The 14,490-nt window shown below is 43.6% G+C and overlaps 1 protein-coding gene and 1 pseudogene across 4 annotated transcripts in view; one reads left to right on the forward strand and one right to left on the reverse strand.

The window, feature by feature from the left end:
• The window catches only part of HMCN2 (hemicentin 2), a 222,500-nt gene extending 208,010 nt beyond the window's left edge, over positions 1 to 14,490 (forward strand). For 2 of the 4 annotated variants that reach the window (XM_056812558.1, XM_007475271.2), the window contains 8 exons: positions 960 to 1,022; positions 1,725 to 1,847; positions 4,043 to 4,177; positions 4,810 to 4,938; positions 7,440 to 7,760; positions 10,282 to 10,401; positions 11,848 to 11,974; positions 13,083 to 14,490. In XM_056812558.1, the coding sequence (XP_056668536.1) occupies positions 960 to 1,022; positions 1,725 to 1,847; positions 4,043 to 4,177; positions 4,810 to 4,938; positions 7,440 to 7,760; positions 10,282 to 10,401; positions 11,848 to 11,974; positions 13,083 to 13,446 (1,382 nt within the window). In that variant the 3' untranslated portion in view covers positions 13,447 to 14,490. The remainder of the gene's footprint in view (positions 1 to 959; positions 1,023 to 1,724; positions 1,848 to 4,042; positions 4,178 to 4,809; positions 4,939 to 7,439; positions 7,761 to 10,281; positions 10,402 to 11,847; positions 11,975 to 13,082) is intronic. The other 2 variants (XM_056812559.1, XM_056812560.1) reach the window with 2 other exon arrangements.
• LOC130456461 (ubiquitin-like protein 5) lies at positions 9,200 to 10,289 on the reverse strand (annotated as a pseudogene).

The following is a 14,490-nucleotide window of genomic DNA, read 5'->3' on the forward strand; positions in this document are numbered from 1 at the left end:
TTGTCACTTAACCAATCTGCTCCTCAGTTTCCTCATCTGTAAAATAAAAGATTGGACAAGGTTACTTCTAAATTCTCTCCTGAGATCGAGATCTATGATTATGTATCCTATAAATAACTGAGGCATAGACTGAAGCATGCATTTTTGGACACATCCAGTGTGGGAATTGGTTTTGCTTAACTACATATTTGTCACAAGGGCTTTATTGTCCCTTTTCTTTATTCAAATGGAGAAAGAAGTTGAGGCAGTAGCAATAAGATTGTTTTTATAAAAAGGAAAAAAGAAAAGAGGGCCATTGAGACATTTTTTTAAATGTAAAGGAATAGAAGGGAAGGAAGGTCAGAAAGAAGCACAGATAAGCAAGCTAGTTTTGAAAGTTTCGTGTTGAATTTGTTAAGGAAAAATCAGCCTCTACATAAAAAAGATTTACAGTTTCTTGTAAAAATCCTCTTTTTCTATCTTATTTTTGTTTATATGGAAATGTACATTTTACTTGGTGTTTGTTAAGTTCAAAACACAAAAAGCAAAAATTTTAAATAATAATTGGGGTAAGGGATTCCATGGGGGGAACATACACACACCCAACATAAGGTGAGAGAAAGGCATGAAGATGTGTTGAGGTGACCATGAGGAGGGCAATTTGGGTAAAGCCAGAAGTTATTAGCAAGGGAGCAGTGGGCCAGAAGGTAAGAGATTTAGGGTGGGCCCAGGCTTTGATGCCAGCTGAGGAATATAGTCTCTGTTCTAGTTGCTTTTTTGAGCAAGAAAGTGGTGAGCAAAATATAGCAGGGAAAATAATTGGCAATGTGGAGGGTGTGAATTAGAGGAGGAAGAGGAGTCAAGAAAGTAAAGAAAGGCCATTCCAAGACTCTAGGCTGGAGCTGTGACTGATGGTGGACTTGAAGGATGGTTTGGATGCTGAAGACCTAGTAGGGGAAAGATCTCCATTTGCTTTGCAGATGAGAATGAAGCTGACTGTCCTGAGGGCTTTGTGCTGGATTCACTACAGGCTTTTTGTACTGGTAAGTACCATTTTCTTTCTCTCCATGAACCCTTTCCCATTAGCAGGGACTTCTCCCTGAGTACAGTTGGGCAGGGTCCCTCAGTTCTCCAGGTGTTTGGAAGTCATTCCTGTGCAGCTATACTTGAGCCACATGTGTCCAGGTGGACAGATAGGATGAAGTCTGAGCCCAACAAAGGAGAAACATGTCTGATAGAGGAGGGGTCCTGGACTTTAGGATGCCTGACTGTCTCATGTCCCAATCCTTCATGGTCTGATGGAAAGAACACTGGGTTTGGAGTATGATCTGTAGCCTTGCTGCTTATTACCTCTATGTTCTTGGAATGATACAGTGAAAAAAGCTGGCTCTGCAGTCAGATGCCCTGGGTTCAAATACTACCTTTGATATTTACCACTTTTGTGTCTTGGAACAAGTCCCTTTACTGCTCTAGGCCTCAGTTTCCTCATCTGTAAAAATGAGGGAGGCTCCTGGTCTAGATGATCTCTGAGGTCTTCTCTAGCTTGATCTATGAGCTTAGGGTCATGCTTCCCTCTCTGGATTTTGGTTTTCCATATGTACAATGAAAAGGTTGTTGGATTAGGTCATCTCTAAGGACTCTTCCAGCTCTCAAGTTGTGTGATTCTGTGATGCCTCTTCAGTATCCTGGGACCTACAAGCAGCAGGGTGTGACCTCATCTCAGTATTGACATTCCTCCTCTCCAGATAAGGACGAATGTTCCAGCAGCAAGAGTCCCTGTTCCCACACCTGCCACAACTCCCTGGGCCGTTTTTCTTGCTCCTGTCCTAGTGGGTATGCTTTGGCCTGGGACAACAGGAACTGCAAAGGTAAGGAGCTTTACTGGGAGTATGTGTGGTTCATATCCCAGATGGCCTAGCTTACTGCTCCAACATTACTATAGCTATCTGGCCTGAGGATTTCTGCATGGGGAAGATGCCCAGGAATAGGATCTCTAATGCTAGATCTTGGGTTATCAGATAGAATTGCTTTGGGTCAGTTGCTCTTACCTCTAGGCCTTAACTATTCTCTCTACCTATCACTTTGTTCCTTTTGGTGTCTCTTACTGCCCAAATAAGTCTTACATCATTACTGTCTTTCCTAATGGAAGACTCTAATACCTCCCATTTCCTTTGGGAGTGAAGGGAGGTTCCAAAGGAACATAGGAAATAAGAGTCAAAGAGAACTATTTCCAGTGACAAGAGTGACACAAGAGGGTCTGGGACACAAGAGCCAGAGCAGTGCACTGATTAGAGGACTGAGAGTGACAGGTGTGGCAGTAAAGAATTGGGCCTCATCATTCTGCTAAGGCTGAGAAGAGATTATGATTAAAATTTGTAAAATCATGAAACCTAGTAAAGCGGGTATGTCATGGCTTCAGTCCCTTCTTCAGGTATTCTGTCTCTTGAATAATATAACTCCAAAGAAAACAAAATGTTTCTCTGGCATCCAACACACAGCCAGCTCTAGATTTATAGGACGCTTTGAGTCCCAAATCATACCAGAGAACTCATCTATGCCTTTAGACAATGATACCAAGAGGTTCTGGTTGAACAAAGACAATGGCCTAAGCTCAAGGAGATCAAAGATTTCTTATGAAGTAAGGGATGTGCCAACCACAGTAGCATAGGTTGGTAGGGGATAGAAGCCCTGAGAAGTGACCCATGCCACTCTCCATGGTCCTGACACGCCCAACTCAAATTCTTTCTCTTACCTCTCAGTTGATCTACAATTGATCAATTAAGAAGCATTTACTAAGCAACTACTCCTCTGCTAAGTGCTAAGGATACAAAAACATGAATGAAACAATCCTAATTAGAAAGAAGCTAGTATATATACATATATGTGTGTGTGTGTGTGTATATATATATAGAGAGAGAGAGATTGAGAGAGAGAGAGAGAATAAAACATAAATAAGAAAATAAACACAAAGTTGTTAATACAAGGAAATTTGGTAGGGTGGAAACAGCTAGACAACTTAGCTGATAGAGTACTGTACCTGGAGTCAGGAAGACTTGAGTTCAAATCCAGGCTTAGACACTAGCTATATGATTTTGGGTAAATTACTTAACCTATATTTGCCTTAATCAACTGGAGAAGGAAATGTTAAGCCACACTAGTATCTCTGCCAAGAAAATCTCATGGACAACATTGGCATGCTATGGTCCATAGAGTCATGAAGAGCTGGATACAACTGAATGACTGAACAAATTTGAGAGAAGATACTAGTGGTTGAGGGATAAAGAAAGACCTCTCTACTTCTGTTTCCCACTTCCTATCTTGAACTTTGGTGACTTGCCCTCATTGTCTTTGCTGCCTGTTCCCCATCTACTGTCATGAACCTTGCACTCATCCAGGCTGCAATGATTGTCCACCCTGCCATAGAGTTCTTAACTCCCCAGTCAGATCCAGAGTGGAATGGAAATGGAGTTGTTCACTTGAACCCAGGGTTCAAGGTTAGGATTTAGGAAATTCTCCTTGAAGCTTAAAGAAGGAAGTTTTACTATAAATAAAAGGATGCCTTAGCATAGTAGAGAATAAATTGGAGGAGCTTACTACCTCAAGAGGGAGCACAGACAGAAGCTAGAAATAGGTTTAAGAAGGGTTTAAATCTAGATGATAAATCCATAATGGATCACTAAGGAAAAGGAGAGATGTGAGGAAACTATCCCTAACCTGTGGGCTGACATCAGGAAGGATTGATTATGGTCTCCCTGAAACTCTCTCTTGATGTTCCATGACTAGAATCCTAGTCCCAGATAACATTTCTGAAGTGCTTGGGTTGAGAGGGTGTTCAGTGAAGGGAATTCTTGGGATTCCTTGCTCTCTGAAACTGCAGGGGAGAGCTGGATGGGTGAGAACATTAAGTGAGTATAGTGGGGGGGGGGGGGGCATCAATATTGACAGACCACCATCAGGGAAGACTATTTGGACAGGGAAGGGAGGGACTGATATAACAGATTGATTTCACTCTCCCTTCTAACCTCTTTTTCTCCCTCCACCTCCACCTTGTTCAAACCTACAGATGTAGATGAATGTGCATGGGATACTTCTGTCTGCCATGATGGGCAGCGCTGTGTGAACCTCCTTGGTTCCTACCAGTGCCTCCCCCATTGCAGGACTGGTTTCCAGGCAACAGCTGATGGAACAGGCTGTGAAGGTGATGGCCTCCTGATGGGAAATTGGGATAAAATGATTGCCATTCCCCTCTTGTAACCCAATGATTTCAAACCAAGACCATTTTTTAGGGTTTTGTAAGATAGAATTTTTACCCTGGGGATCCACAGAAATTCATTTTTGACAGTCTTCCAGGGATGTCCAAGGAAAGAGCACTAGAATTAATTAAAAGACCTGGATTCTAGTTCCAGATTCATCACTCACTTGCTTTATAATATATATATATATATATAATCTATATAAGCAAGTAATTTCTCATTTCTAGGCCTCATTTTCCCTGTTTTTAAAATGAGAGAAGTGAGTTAAATAAGTTCTAAGATCTCCTCATGTTCATATATTCTATATTCTAGGGTCCTCTTCCAAATATGACATTGTATGTCTTAAGTGCCCCTCCAGCTCTGACATTCTATGGTTTTGTGATTCTCTGCCTAGAGGTGATCCAGAGTTCTAGACTTTTGGGCATGGCAACCATCTGATGTCAAAGCAAAGAGGGAAATAGGATCCTGGAAATGAAGAATAGACTGATGAAGGGAGGGAAGGAATGTCAATGGGTTGAGGGAATGGAGGAGAGGGTAAGGGACCTGATCTCTGACACCCATCCCTTCCTTCCCCCAGATGTTAATGAATGTCTAGAGCACTTGGATGAATGTCGCTACAACCAGATCTGTGAGAACATTCTAGGGGGGCATCGCTGTACCTGTCCTCCAGGATACAGAAGCCAGGGTCATGGCCATCCCTGCTTGGGTAATGGAGAGCCTTATGACTGAGTCTTCTATATTCTTGTGTCCTCAGTGCCTAGCATAGTGCATCAGCTGGTGCTCAGGGAATGTTTCTTTATGCCATCAGTAGTAATGTACTCTCACATGGCACTGAGACAGAGGTATCACCTCCAAACATTGTCCATCATCACTCCAGTGAAAATGTGGGAAACTGGCCTAAGCCATTGCAAAACAAGGAGATTCCCAGTAAGATATGCAGTATTTATTCTTGGGCAGTATTTGCTCAACATAGAAAGAGAAAGGAGGAAGCTAACAAGGTTGCCTCGAGGCTTTTATTCTTAACTGCTTTCTATTGTCCTTGGCACTTCCGAAGTAGAGCTGACTCTAATAAAATATAGTTCTAAAATTTCTTTCAGCAATACACCCCTCTGGCAAGTTTAGAGGGTTTAACTGAGGTGGGAACTCAGGAATTCATAAGAGGAGCTCAGGAATTGCTCCACTGAGTTAAATCCGCAGAATCAAATCTGCCCCAGTATTTTGCTGACAACAGTGACTCCCAAAGATGAATCCTGGGAAGACAAAGTTGTCCTACCTGATGTCAGCCTTAAAAGTTAGGTCCCAGGTTTCTTGGAGGGCCTGTTCATAGATGTGCCATTTGAAAATTCAAATCCTTTGGACATCTGTTTCTATTTCTTGCCTGTGCCATCTCTTGGGGTAACAAGTTCCATAGGCCACTGTTAATAGTGGCAAGTTGAACTTCCCTTTGTCTCTCCAATCTTGACTCACTCAAGCATCAATGGCCCCACCACTCATCTTGGCATTTCAGACTTTGGGGGCCAAGGCCATGTTGATTCCATCCATACTCTTCCTGATAATCATGTTCTTGTTTATCCATCACCTTTCCAGGCTGGCGAGTCTCAACATTTTAGGCCTGTTCTCATCTGGCCTCCTTTGTGATCCCACCAATCATTTATACTGCTTCTCTTTGGACTTTCTTGCTTCATATTATTTGTATTCAGTCCAGGATGGAGCTTCTAGATCCCTATGCCTTGCTTTGACTGGGCCATTGCTAGAGCTGCTCAGAGTGTAACGTTACCTAGAGTCAGACAGCTAAGAGACGTGTTAGTGTCAGTCCTGGGCCTGAGAGGTCAGCTTAACTGACATCCTCCCCAAATGTATGTGTATGAAAGATAGGGGAGGTTATAGGGGAGACAGTACAAGTCCAGACAGGTTCAAACCAGTTCTTCTTCTGGCTGCTCCTAGGCAGTTTAGATTCAAGGCCAGATCTGCCATGGATTTGGTACTATGAGATCCTTTCTCCTCATGGTTAAGCTGAGGAACTGGTCACATAGGGCATCTGGGTGGAAAGTTAGGTAAAAAATCCCATTCGTACCACCAACAGACTGATAAAATTTAGGAAAGTTATTTGATTCCTCTGTACATCTAAAAATACTTTCAAATGAATTTGTCACCCAACCCAAGGCACATTTGTGGGGTGCCATAAAGGGAACTAGCCTAAGAATCAGGAGTCTTGGGCCCTATGCCTGGCATCATGCTCTGTACTTATCCATCAGATGTTTTTTGTATTGTTGTCTCCCCCAGTCACCAATTTGCTTTATGGTCTTTGTTTTCTTGTAGTTCCAATGAAAGGATCCCAGTAGCTTTCTAAAGTCCCTTTTAGCCCCCACACCCAATAAATGAAGCAGGTGCCTGTAATCTCCAAAGCCCTACATTAGGTACAATTTATAAATAAGGAGTAGATACAGCACTAGACTTGGAATGAGGAAGACCTGGATTAAAATTCTCCCTCATATACTTCCTAGCTGTGTGACCCTGAAGAAGTCAATTACCCTATCTCAGGTTCAGTTTCCTCATCACTAAAATGAAAGTGTTGGATTCATTGGCCTCTAAGGTCCTGTCAGATCTAAATCTATGAGCCTATGAACCATGCAAGCCTCGGGATGCTATGAACAGTGCAGATTTATCAGAGTTGCAGGAACCTGAAGAGGAAGAGATCACTGTGACTTGGTGCAACCAGGGAAGGCTTTGAGGACATGGGGCTGGGGTTGGAGTTGTGACTTGTCATTGGGTACAATTTAGATAGAAGTGAAAGCAGGCATTTTAGGGAGGGGAAAATGGCATGTGAAAAGACGTGGAAAAGGAAAATTATAAGGTATGGGTTGGTGAAGTATCAAGTAATCCATCATGGCTAAACCAAAGGGGTTTATGTAGAGATACAGTTGGAAAACTCACTTGGCTTTGAGTCAAAAGACTTGTGTTTGATCCTCAGCTCCTTTTCTTCCTACCTACGTGCCCTCAAAAAAACTTCCTGAGTCTCAGTTTTCTCATCTGCAAAATGAGACACCTGAACTAGAAGAATCTCTAGGTTTCCTTTGGAGCTGAGAATCCTACATGCCTATGGGACTAGATGGTGGAGGACTTTTAATATTAGAATAAAAGAGACATTTCCGCTGAAGTCTCAAAATGCTCAAGGACTCTCAATCTTTCTTTTTCTTTTTTTTTCAGATATTAATGAATGCTTGCAGCTGCCTAAAATCTGTGCTTACCAGTGCCACAACCTACAGGGCAGCTATCGATGCTTGTGCCCACCAGGTCAGGCATTACTCCAAGATGGCAAGGCCTGTGGTAGACTGGAAAAGATAGAAAGCAATGTTACTACCATCAGTTACCAGGGATCCTTCCCATCCTGGCTTCGACCCCGAGCCCGAGCTCATGGGGGCTCCTACCATGCATGGATCTCTTTCTGGCCCATTGGAAGTCCCCTGAGCTCCGCTGGTAGGACCTGGTGTCCACCGGGCTTCACCAGGAGGAATGGAGCCTGCACTGGTAAGGAAGAGCTTGGAACTGCTGTGGCACTCCCATGGGTCCCCGCTGAGCTGGAAAACGTAGGACCAACTTAGTAGTTTAGCAATTAGACTCATTGATTTAGTCTCAAATCTCCTCAAAACAGTTTTATTGAATTTAACATTAATATATATCCAAGCCACTTTGAATTTACAGAGAGAGATGTCTAAATTGCCTTAGTCCTTTATGCCCTCCAAAATGACTCTATTCCAGATTAATTGGAGGTAATATTTATTGTTGTTTTTCAGTCATTTTTTCCATTGTATCCTACTCTTCATGACCCCAGTTACTGTTTTCTTGGCAAAGATCCTAGAGTGGTTTGCCATTTCCTTTTCCAACTCATTTTCAGAGAAGGAACTGAGGTAAATACGATTAAGTAATTTGCCCAGGGCCATACACATCTAATAAGTGTCTGAGGTCAAATTTGAACTCAGACCTTCCTGACTCTAGGGTTCTATCCACCTAGCTGTCCTGGTAACCTTTATAGAAATCTTGAATAAGAAAAGGGCAATAATATGTTCAAATACAGTGTGGATTAAATTCTGTAATGTTGTGCTTGAGTTACTTCTAGATCATTCTCCTATAAGAATTGAAAAGAGCTCTTTCTGATATATATATATATATATGTGTGTGTGTGTATATATATGTGGATTATACAATGAGTGCTACAGAATGTCAGATGTATGAGAGTCTAGTGGGGTCTGAGATGTCCTTTTGGGAGGAGGACTTGCAGGGGAGAGTGTGGTATAGTGGATCTTCTTGATGAAGCCCAGAGTTGAGGTTCTGTTTCAGGTGAGTACTATCTGTGTGACCTTAAGCAAAGTTGCTTTACCTCTCTGGTCTTCAGTTCTCATATCTGCAATAGAAAGGGCAGTTGGATGGTGCAATGAATAGAACACTAGACTCAGAATCAGAAGACTCCTCTTCCTGAGTTCAAATCTGGCCATAGACACTTATTAGCTGTGTGATCCTGGGCAAGTCCCTCAACCCTGTTGGCCTCAATTACTCATCTGTCAAATGAGCTAGAGAAGGAAGTAGCAAGCCACTCCAGTATCTTTGCCAAAAAAAATCCCAAATGGGGTCATGATGAGTCAGATGTGACTGAAATAAATGAACAACAACAATTAAAGTGACTGAAAATGGTAACCAACAATTACAGCTCTAACAATTATTAGTATTCTGCCCTCCCCACCACCAAAGTAATTTTCATGTCTTAAAGTCTCTAACAGGGGGTTCCCAAACATTTTATTGTATTGTATTGTATTGTATTTCTTGACTTCAGGAAACTCAAATGTGCACATTTAATTTAAAAAGAAATAAATGCTAGAGTTGACTATGTAGATGTACCTAAGTGGTAAATAGATTAAGTTATTTCAATAGGAATATATGCCTATTTATCAAACATTCCTTACACCCCTTGACATGACTTCTCCTCCATCCCTCTTCTTTCTCCTTCTCTCCCTCTCTCTCTCCCTTTCCAAAGCCTGCCTATTAGTGTCAGTTCTAAGACAAGAATGACAAGGATTAGGTAACTGTGGGTAAATGACTTGCCCAGAATTGCTCAGCTAGCTCTTTTTTTTTTTTTGGCATTGAAGTTATTTTATTAAACTTTTTTTAAAGGGAGAAGAGGTGCAGATTGGGGGATGATATCTTGCTGCCCCTACTGGTAATAAAGCTCCAGGTTCATTCCATCATGGATTTCATAGACCCCCAGGGTCACGTGGTGAAGATTGTGTGCCATTTCTTTAGGACAATCTTGTTCCAATGGGTACCAGTCTGAGCTGTGATCAGTTTCTTTAGGTCTCCTATTGAGTTGTCAGTATTGAACTTGACACAGACTTTTTTGCCCAGCCAATCATTACACATAACTAGCTGCGTAACCTTGGGCAAGTCACTTCATCTTGTTTGCCTCAATTTCCTCATCTATAAAGTGAGCTGGAGAAGGAAATGGCAAAGCACTCCAGTGTCTTTGCCAGGAAAATCCCAAATGAGGTCACAAAGAGTCAGGCACAACTGAAAAATGTCTGAACAACAACACTCTAGACTAGCAAGAGTAGTGTGAATATACATGAGCTGGGGAATAGTGAAAGTTTGACTGGAATAGAGAGAAAAACCATGGCTGTAGACCTAGAATGGAGCCTAGGCTGCACCCCTTCCCTTTTCCCCAGATTACTTGAGGTTTGTTCCCAAATCATCTGCCTCTGAAGGTTTGATGCCCTTTAGGTTGGTGGTGATAGTAAGGATACTATCAGAGAAGAAATGAATCATCTGCCAGGGCTCTCCCTGGACTGCTAGCCTGGACTGAGAATTGCTTCTTGCTTAAGCCCCAGGTGGCTTGGGAAGGTCGGGGGTGGAGCAGGGTGGAGAGACACAGGGGCCACCCAACTCCTAGCCTAAGGCAGGTTATTTCCCTGTTCCCTAAAACTTAGGCGTGCTGCCACTTGGGCCATTTCTGACTCAGCTTTCTTTCTTTCCCTCCCACCCATACTGGGGCCTTCTCTAGACCTTGATGAGTGCCAGGTGAGGACCCTGTGCCAGCATGCCTGCCGCAACACTGAGGGCAGTTACCAGTGCCTTTGCCCAGCTGGGTACCGCCTACTCTCCAGTGGGAAGAACTGCCAGGGTAAGAGCTCTGTCCTGGGCCCTGAAGAGACAGAGCACCAAAGGAGATATCTGTTTTAATCCTAGTTCTGCTGCTAGCTTGACAAAGTCTCTTCATCTCTCTGGGCCCCACTTTCCCCAGTGGTAAAATGGAGATAATTCCTGCACTACCTATCTAAGAAGGATCAAATAAGATGATAGTCATGAAAGATCTTTTTTTTTCTTAACATTTTTTTCAAATATATATAGAAACAATTTTTGAAAATTGTTCTCTCCCTCTCTCTCTCTCTCTCTCTCTCTCTCTCTCTCTCTCTCTCTCTCTCTCTCTCTCTCTCTCTCTCTCTCTCTCTCTCTCTGTCTCTATCTCTCCTCACCTTCCATCTCAGAATCAATACAGTGTATTGGTTCTAAGGCAAAAGAGTGGTAAGGGCTAGGCAGTGGGGGTCAAATGTCTTGCCCAGGGTCACACAGCTAGGAGGTATCTGAAGGAAGATTTAAACCCAAGACCTCTCATCTCCAGACCTGACTCTCAATCCACTGAGCCACTCAGCTGCCTCAATAATTTTTTTCTGACATTTTGTGATTCAAATTCTCTATCTCTCTCCCTTTCTCCCTCAGCCCCCCACCCTTTTCCCGAAAGGTGTGAAAGATCTTTGAAAAGCATAGCTCTTATTCTAACATAAGGTCATATTATTTTAAGTACTTGTAAGCATCTCTGATGCTTTTGAGCTGAAATCCAATTTCCCACCAGGGCTGAGTCCATCCTTGAACTCCTTCTTTTCCTCTGCATGACCATTGGTTTACTATCTCTACTATCAGTGAAGACTAGAGTCATTGGAAAAACATAGGGTAGGGAAGGTAGGCTTTAGCTTTCAATAGGGGTGACCTGATGGAGGCCTGAAGCAAAGGGTTGGTATCTACTCCTACCACTTGTTCGAGTATTTTACCTTCCACTTCAAAAGCCCATGTCCTCAATCACAAGACCAAAGATGATTGGCCCAGCTTCTTCCCATTTTATAGAAATGAACCAAGAATATAGACCAGTAGGCTCTGGAGACCTTGGCACAGTCAGAAGAGCTGAAATGACCTGGCTGCTTTAGAGGACCTGGGTTTCCAGAGCATGCAGGGTCTGGATACCAGAATTGAGTAGGTGGTAGAGCTTGAGGACCCAGCTCTTTTAATTTATTGGTCATTCTCAGGAATTTCTAATTTTTTCTCTCCTCTTCCCTCCCACTCATTGCTCTTCTCTCCTCTTTCCTTTCCTTTCCTTTCCTCTCCTCTCTTATTCTCTTCTCTCCTTTTTTCTTTTATCTTCCTCATCTTTACTGGTCTTCTCCCTTACTTTCCTATTTCTCTTCTTCCCCATTATGCGCGCACACACACAAACACACACACACACACACACACACACACACACACACACACACACCATTCCTCCTCCATTTTGTAATTCTTATTTCTCTTCCAGACATCAATGAGTGTGTGGAAGAAGGCATCAAATGTGGCCCCAGCCAGATGTGCTTCAACACCCGTGGCAGTTATCAGTGTGTGGACACACCATGCCCTGCTACATACAGGAGGGGTTCCAGTCCTGGGTAAGAGACAGACAGAAAGCTGATCCACTCCAAGACAACATCCTCCTCTAGTTCAGGGATGACACCATAGGACTGGATGACTTTGGCCAGGGCTTAATAAACAAGATCATAGAACCTCATCATCTCAGAGTTGGAAGGGACTTCCAAGGTCATGTAGTCCATCCTGTCTACCTCAATAGGAATCTCTCCTACAACATCCTTGACAAGTAATGATCCAGCTTTCTCCATGGTAAACACCTCCAGGGATAGGAAGCCCATTAACATCCAGACACAATGCATTTCTCTTTTGGTTGACTAATTAATTATTCAACAGCATACACCATAGATAAAGTGTTGGACTTGGTGTCATGAAGTCTTGGGTTCACATCCCACCTGTAATACTGACTAGTTGTGTAACTTTGAGCAAGTTACTTAATCTTTCTAGACCTCAGTTTCCTTTTCTGTAAAATGAGGGGGTTGGACTGGAAGCCTTTTAAAGTCTCTTCCAGCTCTAAATCTATGCTCCCACATACATGGTCATTTAAACCTTCAGGACCACATAAGATTCAAATTACCAAGTGGTTGCTGATCTGAAGTGGGACGGAGGAAGGGAATTCTCCCTCCCTAGGAAATCATTGCTCAGATGCAGAGAAAAATATTTTTATAAGGATTTTCACATATTGAGCCACAATCTTCCTTTATGCACAAAAAAAAGAATGCAACCAGAAATGAAAGAAATATTTAAATATGGAAAAAGGAAGTGATTCTCTTGATTTGAGCACTGCCCTTTAGGACCAGGCAGAATAAGTCCAATTCCTCTTCCATAGGTCAGCTTTTTCAAATATTTGAAGTAAATTCTTTTATCTTTCTCTGGAGACTTCTTTCCTCTAGCTTAAATATTCCCTGCTGTTTAACTTATCTTTGAGAAGAGTTATCTCTAGCTCCCTCACTATTCTCGGTGCCCTTTGACCTACCTTCCTATCCTCATAGTTTGGAGACTGGCCTTAGTCCCAGCTCAGGAGCCTCCTCTCTCCCCCTCTCCAGGGCCAAAGGACTTTTCTAGTTACAACTGGAAGCCATGATTGTCCATGTGTGTCCATTTGTGTGTATGTGTCTGTCTATCCTACAGGATGTGCTTCCGTCGCTGTGCCCTGGACTGTAGCTCTGGGGGCCCCTTCACCTTACAGTATAAGCTTCTCACTCTCCCCTTTGGCATCCGGGCCGATCATGATGTCGTCCGCCTAACAGCCTTCTCAGATGGGGGTGTCCTGCCCAATCGGACAGTCTTGACGGTGCTAGAGCCTGACCCTAACAGTCCCTTTGCCTTGCGGGAACCTCAGAGTGGGCAGGGTGCAATCTACACCCGCCGACCACTCACCGATGCTGGTGTTTACCGCCTAAAAGTGCAAGCGGTCACCTACGGGGAACATCGAATACTTCGGTACCAGAACGTGTTTGTCATTCTCATCTCAGTCTCACCTTATCCCTACTGAGGGCTTTCTAGAGGCAAGGAACCCTGATGTCCCAACTCCTCCAGCCCTTCTTGGCTCGTCCATTCCATCAATCAGTAAACATGTATTAAGCACCTACTGTGTGCTGGCCACTGTGCTAAGTAAGCTGAATGTGTTGAGTGCTTCCATGATAGGCCGTGCCCCACATCCCAGGTTTGGTGCAGAATATGGCTTCTCCACTCTGCCTTCAGAAGCCCCATGAGATCCCTAGCTGGGCCTTGTCTGGCTTCCACCTTTGTCCTTTCCATGAAACTGCTACTGCCTGGGTCTCTTCATCATCCCCTCCTCTCATCAGAGATGATGTGCCCAAACCATGTAGCTTAGACCCAGTCACCTCCGAGGACAAGCTAGGGAGATCCTGAGCCCTCAGCCTTCCAGCGAAGCGGAGAACTGACTTTCTAACTGTGATTGAGGATATCTTTGTACAGTTCTTGATGAAGGGTGGGAGAGGCAGACCTTGGAGTCTCCCTGTGCCCCCACCCCTGCTCAATCTGGGGTCCTTGAAGCCAGGAGAGGCTTTGCTGTCTCTCAGCGATATCAACTGCTCTTGCAACAGGCCCTCTATCTGGCTCTGTGCGTCACCCCCACACGTGAGGCCCTTCAACAAACAATCTCTATCTGCAGCCTTGACCCTCTGGGATATGGACAGAGATGAGAGCAAAGGAACCAAACATGAGGATGCCAAAGTCTTTAGAGCTGGAAACTAGAAGAATGTTGGTTCAGCTCAGCAAAGTCCAATAAACCAGGACTCAGGGACCAGCTTGTCAAGCCTCAGGAGCATTCACATCCACCCACAAAGAAGTCGACGCTCTTACCCTTGGGCCCAAGGGCTTCTGGGCCACGGGGGGAAGCACAGGCTTAGTGTAAAGTATCCATGGTAAAAGAAAGACTGAGGGGTGGAGGAAAAGGGCTGGCCACATCCTAACAGGCTTGATATCAGCCAGATATATTTATCTAGCTACATCTGGCAGCTTTGTATACCATTCTGAAAAAATAAAATTAAATAAAAGATATGTTATTGACAAA

The sequence above is a fragment of the Monodelphis domestica genome, chromosome 1 (genome assembly GCF_027887165.1).
Source record: "Monodelphis domestica isolate mMonDom1 chromosome 1, mMonDom1.pri, whole genome shotgun sequence".
Classification (NCBI taxonomy): Eukaryota; Metazoa; Chordata; class Mammalia; order Didelphimorphia; family Didelphidae; genus Monodelphis; species Monodelphis domestica.